The following is a 12,035-nucleotide window of genomic DNA, read 5'->3' as shown; positions in this document are numbered from 1 at the left end:
CACAAAAAAACCTTGAATAGCCAATTCTATTGAGATCTTGAGAAAGAAGAACAAATATGGATATATCACAATCTCAGATTTCATGATATGCTAGAAAGATGTAATAAAAAGAGTACTGTACACAAATAGACACATAAATCAACGGGCCCAAACAGAAAGCTCAAAAAGAAACCCATGCTTATATAGTCACTTCATCTATGACATAAGAGGCAAGAATATGTAATAGTGAAAAGACAGTCACTTCAGTAAATGGTGCTTGGGAAACTGAATAGTTACACTGAAAAAGTGAATCTAGAAAATTTTCTAACACAATACACAAAAATGAAATCAAAATAGATTAAGGGCTTAAATGTGAGTTATACAACAAGAAAACTCCTAGAAGAGAACATAGGTTGTAATTTCTTTGAAGTAAGTTTAGGAAAATAATCATTTTGGGACAATGAAGAAAAACAGCAACCAAAGCAAATGAAAAAAAAAATCAGCCTATGAAAAGAAAGGGAGAACACTTTTCTAAATGATATGTTCTTAATGGGTTAATTTAAAAATATTAAAAAATCTTATCCATACAACTCAACATGAAAACAACAAATAATCTGATTTAAAATGGGCAGAGAACATGAATAGGGATTATTTCAAGAAAGATATATAGATCATACACAAACAGATAAAGAAAACATGTTCAACATTATTAAATAAGGCATGTGGAAATTAAAACCACAGTGGTTCTCACCTTCCACCCATCAGAATGGCTAGAATCAAAAAGACAATGAATAATAAGTGTTGGCAAGGAAGTGGAGAAAAAGGAAGTCTTCTACTCTGTTAATGGCAATGCAGCCATGCAGACACTGAGGAAAACACTATGGAGGTCACTAAAAAATTAAAAATAGAAATACCACATTATTCAATAATGCCACTACTGGACACTTATCCAAAGAAATGAAAATGCAAATTTGAAAAGGTATACAGACTCTAATGTTTACTGCAGTAGTATTTACCATATATATACTATATGGTATTTACTATAGCCAAGGTATAGGCACAACCTATGAATCCATCAATAGATAGGTGGCTAAAGAGGATGTAGTACACACAATACACATACACAGAAATGCACACATATAGCACAATTACTCAGACATAACAAAAGGATGAGTTCATGACATTTGACACAATGTGGATGGATGTGGATGGTATTATGCTAAATGAAACAAATCAGACTGGGAAAGACAAATACCCTATCATTCCACTCACAAGTAATCTAGAATAAGTGAATAAAAATAAATCCAGAATAAGACCTATGAATACAGAGAAAACACTAATAGTTGCCAGGGGGAGAGTGTATTGGGGTTGGGCAAAATAAGTGAAGAGTGGGAGATACAGGCTTCCAGTTATGGAGTGAAGATGTCACAGAATGGAAGGCAGAGCACATGTAATGGTCAGTGATACTTTAATAGGTGTGTAATGGGGCCGATTAACATAGCATAATGTACAAACCAATCAAATCACTACATTGTATACCTGAAACAACTGCAACACGGTATGTCAATTATACTCAATTTTAAAAAGATAAACAAACAACTAAGTATGAATGGATTAATTAATGAATGAATAAATATTAACTTCATGACTTCTGTAAAGGCCTAATCTATAAATACCAGCACATTTGCTTTTAGATACAGATCATAGCAATTTGGGGGAACACAGTTGAATGATAGTATAGAACAGCAATACACTAGGGAAATCAAAATCCTGAGATTTTTGAGAACTGTTGTTGCAGAGTCTGAGCTGACACTAGGGGACACTCTTCTATAATGGAGTACCTTTCTCTTTACACTTGCTCCACATTGGAAATATGTGTTATCCATCAAATTTACCTTCGCTTTTTGGGCAGAATTCCAGGATCCCTGTCTCAGGATTGATCTTTTCATCAGAGACATACTAACAGTTTCTCTAAACCAAAAACCAGACCTGCCAGCAGATGTTTATGCTCCTTGTGGGGAAATGTCGAACTTCTCTGTATCTTTACACCAAAAGGCAACTATATATGTATTGAACTGGCCATTCTTCCTAGATGTTCTCTGTACATTCTATCACATATTCCACGTGCACTGTGCTATAGGAATCCAACCTTTGTGAATGGCATCCAATAGTCCCCTTCACTCTGACTTCTGAAGGAGTTAGCTCTTGTAGTGTATCTCACATGATTGTGTGCTCTTACATTCCCCTTCTCCTGACAGGCTGGTGGACTTCTTCCTGCTATTAGGAGTGTAAGCATTAAACATGGAACTTGATGTAATGAGGGCTGGGTGTTATGGCAAATGATAAATCACTAAACTCTACTTCTGAAGTTAATAGTACACTAATTATATATATTAATTAATTGAATTTAAATTTTAAAAATGTTGCAAGCATTGACCTTGGTTGAGGAAAACTCCCTAGCCTATGGTCATGACCCCTTCCTGGCAGCAGGCCACATTCAAAGAGTTCTTCTGTGGGAACCCTATTGAAGAAACACATGGAAGGGACATCTCAGAACTCCACCCAGGGTAGCTGAGAACTTGGTTGGGTGTGCCTCCCATTTCGACATTTCCCTGTGCCCATGTCTGCTTATTTTCTTTCATGGGTGTTTATACTTAGAATACTCCCAAAAGAACTTCCTGCCTATCAATATCTTTCTTGCAAGTGGGCTCCTTGGGGTTGGTTTAAAAAAAAAAAAAAAGGAGTAGGGGCGCCTGGGTGGCTCAGTGGGTTAAGCCGCTGTCTTCGGCTCAGGTCATGATCTCATGGTCCTGGGATCAAGTCCCCCATTGGGCTCTCTGCTCAACAGGGGGCCTGCTTCCCTCTCTCTCTCTGCCTGCCTCTTGCCTACTTGTGACCTCTTTCTGTCAAGTAAATAAATAAAATCTTTAGGGAAAAAAAAGGAGTGTTATTTATTTTGCTTCCATCCTGCTGGTTTGTGGTTTCCTGTATCTGCTGTTTGGCTGGTTCGAAGCACCTATTATAAGGTGTTTTCTGCATAGCCTGTCTTTATGTCCTTTGGAAAATTCTCCATCCCTGTAGGCTTGCAAGAAAGAATGGTGGCAAAAATTTTCACTGGCTAAAATGGAGGTCTGTTATAACCTCTTTATGATTTCTCACAATTATGTTCACACACTTATAAATAGTTCTAAATTAGTCTCAAATTAGATGCCCAGGTTTATTGTAACTTCATTATAATCTTTTAGTAGAGTTCTCGGTGGTATGGGGTTTCCCTCCTCTGACATGAAGCTTATCTATTCCTCATTCTCCTGTGCTCTGGGCATCTGCAGAGTATTTGGTCTACATAGCACACAGTCTGTTTGTCCCATCAGAGAGTGGCACCCTGTTTTTACTAAAGCATTGTTTGACAGCCCTTTGGACTGAGACACAGCAGAGTTCAAAACAGAAAAATATTAACACTTACTGAAAACCGTATTTCCACTCTTGGTGAAAGTCTTACTTGAAACTACCTGTTCAGTCTTAGCTAGGAGCCTGTATTTTTTTAAAGATTTTATTTATTTATTTGACAGAGAGAGAGATCACAAGTAGGCAGAGAGGCAGGCAGTGAGAGAGGAGGAAGCAGGCTCCCTGCGGAGCAGAGAGCCCGATGCGGGGCTCGATCCCAGGACCCTGAGATCATGACCTGAGCCGAAGGCAGCAGCTTAATCCACTGAGCCACCCAGGCGCCCCCTGTATTTTTTTTTACTAGAAAATAATTTAGCTTTACTTAATGAAGTTTTCACTCACGTGGTCAATTATGTTCTAAATTAGAGTAGGATTTGCCAATTCAGAGTAGGATATGCCAACATCAAAAAGCAGAAGTTTAACTGAAATCTATAATGAGCTTCCCTCCTAAACAAATAAATGACACTTCTTCAGCTCACATGGATTAAGCAATTATATTATCTCACATTTGAAGAGAGGCAGTATTTCCCATTAATTACTCCATAATTTTTTTTAAATTTATAATTAGGAAATGTGATCCTCATTTATCTTCTTTATTAATGTTGTCACATGGATTCCAGTTAGTTAACATACAGTATTATACTAGTTTATAATATAGTGATTCAACACTTCCATACAACACCTGGTGCACATCACAGTATGTGTACTGCTTAATGCCTATAGGCAAGCCAAGACAAATAGCATGGTAATATGTAGCCACAAACCCAGGTTTGCTTGGAAACTGAAAATATGCAGTTAAAACGATAACAAAATCTTTGAAAACAACCCATACGGAATCAAATTGCAAATTGCTTAACACAATAAATGCCTTTTGCCTTGTTGTTGTTGTTGTTATCATAGATTTTGTAACTTACCTACAAATATAAAATAAAATAAAATAAAATCATAAAGATCCAAACTAACAAACTTACAACACAGCAATCAAATTAAGTCTAATTGGAAACAAAATATCTAAACCTTACCATGGGTTTGATCATTCTAATTACTATAGTTGACAAAAGTTCACCTCTCAGTAATGTATTCTACAATCTCCTGAATCAAGTTTTTTTAGGATTTTATTTATTCATTTGATACAGATAGAGAGAGATCACAAGTAGGTGGGGGGGAGAAGCAGACTCCCCCTGAGCAGAGAGCCCAATGTGGGCCTCGATCCCAGGACCCTGAGATCATGACCTGAGCTGAAGGCAGAGGATTACTTAACTCACTGAGCCACCAGGTGCTCCACCCCCATCAAAGTTTTAACAAGTAGTACCAGTATCACATTAATTCCATCCTTAATGTATTTTTTAAATCGATCCTTTTCATGGGCATTTATTTACTTTTTACTTTTGCTTGTAGATGATTTTCTTTTACTTGAGTTTAATGAATCACAGATTTCTGAGAGAATGTAGGAATCTGGGAATCCTTAAAATCTTTGAAAATTAAACATTTTTGAACATCAAAAGAGTCAGATTTATGCAGTTCTGCCATCCTAATAAGGAGTGTGTTTTTTTTAACAAAATATGTCCATATGCCACACCCCTTCATAGGACACTCTAGACACTGATATGAGTGAGTTTGATGGTGCCAGACTATAAGATCCTTCCACCTCCCAAAGAGATGCATTAGGATGATTCTGCTCAGAGGGGATAGAGATCCAGCTTGTTGATGTCATTATCATTGCCTATGTGAGTAAGCCACAATAATCTCTAACATTAGGTAATTAGTTTATTAATTCTGAACTCCAGAAAATCCAAAGTCTCATTACTTTCTCTATGTATTTTACAAATCTTTTTTTTTTGTTGTTGTTGTTATTGTTATTTATACCACAATGTGAAAAACTAAGGCATTCTAATTGACAGAATCATCAGGTTAAATCTCTTGCAGTAACTTGTCAATTCAGTCAAGTAAATGATTTCACTGTTATTATTTTGTTGTTAACAGAATAGATCTATTATCCCAGTATTATGAGGAAAAAATACAGTTTTTAGGTTAAATTAGGCTAATGGAGATCAGAAAAATGTGGAAGGAAAATTATAAGCATGCTCCAAATTTTCTGTGATTACACGGTGAGAGAAGGAAAAAAAGGAGTTTATATCTATCTATCTATCTGTCTATATTTTACATTTCTTTTTTTCCTTTTTTAAAAATTTATTTTCAGTGTTCCAGAATTCATTGTTTATGCACCACCCACCCAGTGTTCCATGCAATACATGCCCTCCATAATATCCCACCACCAGGCTTACCCAATACCCCACTCCCCTCCCCTCTAAAACCCTCAGTTTGTTCTCAGTGTCCACAGTCTCTCATGATTTGTCTCCCCCTCCAGTTTCCCCCCGCTACCTTCTCTCCATCTCCCGATGTCCTCCACGTTATTATGCTCCACAAGTAAGCAAAACTATATGGTAATTTAAACCATATGATAATTGACTCTCTCTGTTTAACTTATTTCACTCAGCATAATCTCTTCCAGTCCCATCCATGTTGATACAAAAGTTGGGTATTCATCCTTTCTGATGGAGACATAATACTCCATGGTAAATATGGACCATATCTTCTTTATCCATTCATCCTTTGAAGGGCAAAAATGGAGTTTATACCCTTGCCTTCTATTCATTGAAAAATATATTATTTAATAATTTAAAGTAATGTTATCAGAATTTCAGCACGATTCTAAGTTAAAAAATAAAAACTGAAAACATAAGAAATGAAGCAGTTTAATAGAAAAGAGAAAAAATATTCAGTCTACCAAACTTTCCACTTCCTTACAGTAGTCAGTATTGAACTTTCATTCTTCCACTTGATGACATTTTAGATATTTTATTTGCAGGATAAGTTAAATTCTCATTTTGATTTTCAACAGCTTTGTTTGCATAGTCAGTTTGTTAGGAGTTATGTTATAGAATCATCTTTCTGTAGGTTTAACAACAATTTAACTAGTAAAAAATTGTTTTTATTTTATTTTATTTATTTATTTGACATAGAGATCACAAGTAGGCAGAGAGGCAGGCAGAGAGGAAGGGAAGCAGGCTCCCTGATGAGCAGAGAGCCTGATGCAGGGCTCAATCCCAGGACCCTGGGATCATGACCTGAGTTGAAGGCAGAGGATTTAACCCACTGAGCCAACCAGGTGCCCCTTGTTTTATATAATATTGAAAAAATTGTTAATAATTTTAATAAAAAATAATTTAACATTATTACTTCTTTTTTTAAGATTTTATTTATCTGACAGACAAAGATCACAAGTAGGCAGAGAGGCAGGCAGAGGGAGAGGGAGAAGCACACTCCATGGCAGGCAGAGAGCCCGATGCGTGGCTCAATCCCAGGACCCTGAGATCATGAACTGAGCCGAAGGCAGATGCTTTAAGCCATTGAGCCACCCAGGTGCCCCTTAACATTTTTACTTCTTGAAAAAAAAATAATAATTTCCTACCACTGATTTTATGTAGCTGACACCTTTTTTTTCTAAGATTTTATTTATTTATTTGACAGACAGAGATCACAAGTAGGCAGAGAGGCAGGCAGAGAGAGAGAGGAGGAAGCAGGCTGTCCGCAAAGCAGAGAGCCCAATGCGGGGCTTGATCCCAGAACCCCGGGATCATGACCTGAGCTGAAGGCAGAGGCTTTAACCCACTGAGCCACCCAGGCGCCCCTGTAGCTGACACCTTTAATTGACTTACTAATCAGTACTATAAACTAGCATGTTGAATAGACAATTAGATTTATAGATCTGATGGAATTTTTAAATATATATTTTACCTTAAAATAATGCCTCCATACATAACCTGTCTCCACCCAAAAGCTAAGCACTAATAATTCCAAATTAAAAAGAAAACAAAAATTGTAAACTTGAACATAAAAAGTATTACAACAAAAATTATTTGCTAAATACAGTAATTTTAGGTCTTGTAAAGATTCTCTAAATGCATCTCTCTTCCATGTGTGTAAAGGGGGAAAAAAGGAGATCAAATTGCTATATTATTAATCTATATCTATTCACATTATAGAAAATTTAAAAATATTATTGGATCCCATTAAATTTATCTTTAAATGTAGAAATGTAGTGAATGGTAGCAGCCTAAATGTCCATAGATGGAATAATTATTACAAAAAATATATTAATGTATACATTAATATATACAAAAGGATACTTTTCAACTTAGAAAACAAAGAAAATTCTGACACATGTTAAAACATGAAAGTATGTTGATGGCATGATGTTAAGTGAGATAAGCCAATCACAGAAAGACAAATTCTGTGTAATCCCACTAATCTAAATTCTTATAATAGTGAATTTTATACAGCCAGAATCGCAGAATGGTCATTGCCAGTTCCCTGGGACAGGAAGAACCAGAAAATCATTTTTTTTATTTGTTTATTTTCAGCGTAACAGTGTTCATTGTTTTTGCACCACACCCAGTGCTCCATGCAGTATGTGCCTTCCCTATTACCCACCACCTGGTTCCTCAACCTCCCACCCCCCGCCCCTTCAAAACCCTCTGGTTGTTTTTCAGAGTCCATAGTCTCTCATGGTTCATCTCCCCTTCCAGTTTCCCTCAACTCCCTCTCCATTTTTAGTGGCTACAGGGTTTCCATTTTAGATTATGAAGAGTACTGGGGATAGATAACTTGGTGATGGTTGCAGAAAAATGTGAATATACATATTGCTATTCTAGAGACAGTACATTTTAAAATGGGCAATAAGATAGTACAAGTTATTTTAATGAATTTACCCAGCACTCTGCAGTTACTAGCCTACAGATTGACTTTTAAGCAAGTTTTAAGTTTCATCATTTTTCAAAAATGAGAGTTTAGAATAATGGAAATAAGAATTCTTCAAGTCAAAGAAATGAGTTACAATTGTTTTGATATCCTTCATGAAGGCAACAGAGAGATCCATAATTAGGGAATTCATACAGTTAATGAGTGTACAGAATGCAAGTGCTACAGATATGAATGTGTATGGATGCCAAAGTTTTGGGAAATGCAGTGAGAAAGAAGTGTGTTTCTACAATGTTTAAAATTGAAACAACCATCTAAAATCCTAAAGTATAATGCTGTCAGTACAATGATGATGCTCAAGAATGGAGCTAGAAACTGAGTGAACATTTTGCACTGTCTTCTCTGTCTTGATTGGCTTTCCAGTATTAGAGGCATATGTAGGTAAATAGAATGACCATAGAAGAGGTGGACTCCTGTCAGTCAATTTCATTCAGTTCGAACACATCTTTGATATTGAATTAGCCTCTTCATCACTTCAAGTATGATCCTATTCATTCAACAAGAGACAAAAGTTACAGCACTAGCAGATCAGAGATGAAAATAACTTTAGAGATTTAGATTCTCTTGGGACTGAAGAAAAAATAAATCTACCTTTATATTGGATACTAATAAGCTTTATCTTCTCATTTCACCAAAAAGGATTGTGTCTCTGTGACTTTCACAGGAAACCATATCATTACACAAAATCCCTTTATACAGCTAATGAATTCTTGCATTTGGTATCATAATCTTGCATTGGGGAACATATTCTAAGACGGTAATTACTGTATTCAGTTTATAATTTGATAAAATCAAACTAAATACACTAACGATTCCAAATTAAGTTATGCTTCTATCTACAGATTAATTCCTTCTAGTCCTTACACCTGAGAATATAAATTATCTTCTTTGGAAAGTAAAAATGCCTTCCCAGATTGACCAATGTCAGGAAAATTATCTGATTTTGGTTGGTTTCAGTACATTATGATATATTAGAAGCACATAGCTCTCATTAATAAGTACATAGCTTTTATATTGCTGGACACATTGATTTAATTCAGCTGCTAAGAATGTTGATTATGTGTGATAAAAGCACAAATTTAAATGACTGAGTGAGGGACACCTGGGTGGCTCAGAGTGTTAAAGCCTCTGCCTTCGGTTCAGGTCATGATCCCAGGGTGCTGGGATCGAGCCCCGCATCAGGCTCTCTCCTTGGTGGGGAGCCTGCTTCCTCCTCTCTCTCTCTCTGCCTGCCTCTCTGCCTACTTGTGATCTCTCTGTCGAATAAATAGATAAAATCTTTAAAAAAATAAATGACTGAGTGAATATTTTACTTCTTTTCCATTAATGTTGATATCTGTTAGCACAAGATGTGTTGATTACTTCAATTTATCAAGAAATTTTATTCATTATACTAATTAAGCAAACTAAACTGGAGAAGTGCGTATTATGAATATTTTTTAAAAAGGTAAAATTAATTTTATCCCTGGGTTAAAGAGACATCGGAAAACAAAGATGAAGGATTTGGAATAAGTTTCAACATTTTCACACAAATTATTTTCATGAAGAATGCATTTTTTTAAACAATTTATTTAATTATTTGACAGAGAGAGATCACAATTAGGCAGAGAGTCAGATGGGGGGTGGGGTGGGGGTGGAGCAGGCTCCATGATGAGCAGACAACCCAATGCAGGCCTCAATTCCAGGACAATGAGATCATGACCTGAGCAAAAGGCTTAACCCTCTGAGCCACCCAGGCACCCCATGAAGAATGTATTTGAAGTAGAACATTGTAAATTATGAAAATTCTATCATCTATTTCTTCATTTGTAGGGTCACTCTTGTTTGAAATCATGAAGATCTGGAACACCAGCTCAGATTTCATTCTCCTAGGACTCTTTAACCACACAGGAGCCCACCTATTTCTCTTTGTAATGGTTCTGACAATTGCCTTCACCTCTCTAGTAGGCAATGCCCTCATGCTCTTCCTGATTCACCAGGATGTCCAGCTCCACACGCCCATGTACTTCCTCCTGAGCCAACTCTCCCTCATGGATATGATGCTGGTCTCCACCATTGTGCCCAAAATGGCAGCTGACTACTTGACGGGCCAGAAGTCCATCTCCCCAGCTGGCTGTGGGTTGCAGATCTTCTTCTTCATGTCATTGGGAGGGGCTGAGTGCTTCCTCTTAGCATCCATGTCCTATGACCGCTATGTGGCTGTTTGCCACCCACTGAGATACCCCATTCTCATGAGCTGGCAATTATGCCTGAGAATGACTGTGGGGTCTTGGTTCCTGGGGGCAGCTGATGGGCTCATGCAGGCTGCTGCTACCTTGAGTTTTCCATTCTGTGATGTACATGAGATAAATCATTTCTTCTGTGAAGCCCCTACTCTAATGCGTTTGGCTTGTGCTGACACGGTTATTTTTGAGTATGTGATGTACATCTGCTGTGTATTAATGCTTCTGGTCCCATTTTCTCTCATCCTGATTTCCTATAGTTTCATCCTTGCTGCAGTTCTCGAGAAGCATTCTAGAGAAGCCCACAAGAAGGCTTTTGCTACCTGTTCCTCACATCTCTGTGGAGTGGGACTGTTTTATGGAGCTGCTATTTTTATTTACATGAGACCCAAATCCTATAGGTTAGCTAACCATGATAAAGTGGTGTCAGCCTTCTATACTATCTTCACTCCTTTGTTGAACCCCATCATCTACAGTATGAGGAACAGTGAAGTCAAAGGAGCCCTGAGAAAATGCATGGGTCAGTGTACTACCCTTAAGTCATAACTAATATTAGTTTTATTTGTCCCAATTTTCAAGTGTGTACAAAACTGACTGTGCATGGATTCCAGGGTGAATCAGTTAGTTAATTGTCTGCCTTTGGCCCAGTCATGATCAGAATGTCTTGGGATGGAGTCCTGCATTAGGCTTCTTAGAAACAGATCCCCTCTCTGAATGCTGCTCCCTTTCCTTATGCTTTTTCTCTCTCCTTGACAAATAAATACATAAAATCTTTTAAAAAATTGTGTGAAATTTCTTAGAGAAAGTTTATATATGCATTATATCTATAACTGTTACTATTTAATTTTGAAATGCAGATATACCTCTATATTTCATTTTTTTAATTTTAATTTTCATTTCATTTTTAAATGAAATATAGACACACCTCTTATATTTCATTTTAAATAAAATTATAAATATATATTTACATTTTTATATATGATCAATTTATTGAATTTTGAAAATTTTTAACAGTTTTTCAAGTTTTTATTTAAATTCCTGTTAGTAAATATGCAGTGTAATATTACTTTCTCGGTTTAAATTTAGTGATTCAAAACTTACATTGAACCCCCAGTGCTCATCATAACAAGTGCCCTTCTTTATGTACTTCAGCTATTTAACCCATCCCCCCCACCTTATATCCAGTTACCACCAGGTTTTTCAGTATAGGTAAGAGTTTGCTTTCTAGTTTGCATCTGTGTTTTTTTCTTTTTATTTTGTTTCTTAAATTCCACATGTGAGTGAAATCATATGGTAGTTTTCTTTCTTGATTTACCTACTTCCCTAAGCCTAATAATCTCTAGGTCAATCCATGTCTTTCCAAATGGCAAAATTGCATTCTTTTCATGGCTGATTAATATTCCACCTCTTTGGGGGAAGAGGGCCAGATGGCAGAGAAGTAGGAGACTCTGTTTCAACCGGTCCCCTAAAGTGAGACAATTATCTACCAGAACACTCTGAACACCCATGAAATCAACCTGAGATGTAGTATTATACACTTTTGGATCTCTACCAGGGCAGAGGACATCA

At 36.7% G+C, this 12,035-nt stretch overlaps 1 protein-coding gene across 1 annotated transcript; it reads left to right on the top strand.

The window, feature by feature from the left end:
- Positions 1–10,022: 10,022 nt before the first annotated feature.
- On the top strand, positions 10,023–11,012 carry LOC123939199 (olfactory receptor 2T8-like). Its single transcript, XM_046001133.1, has one exon. The coding sequence runs from the start codon at positions 10,023–10,025 to the stop codon at positions 11,010–11,012; it is 990 nt and encodes a 329-aa protein (XP_045857089.1).
- The last annotated feature ends 1,023 nt before the right edge of the window (positions 11,013–12,035 follow it).

The sequence above is a fragment of the Meles meles genome, chromosome 3 (genome assembly GCF_922984935.1).
Source record: "Meles meles chromosome 3, mMelMel3.1 paternal haplotype, whole genome shotgun sequence".
NCBI lineage: Eukaryota > Metazoa > Chordata > Mammalia > Carnivora > Mustelidae > Meles > Meles meles.
This window is presented reverse-complemented; position numbering and strand designations above follow the sequence as displayed.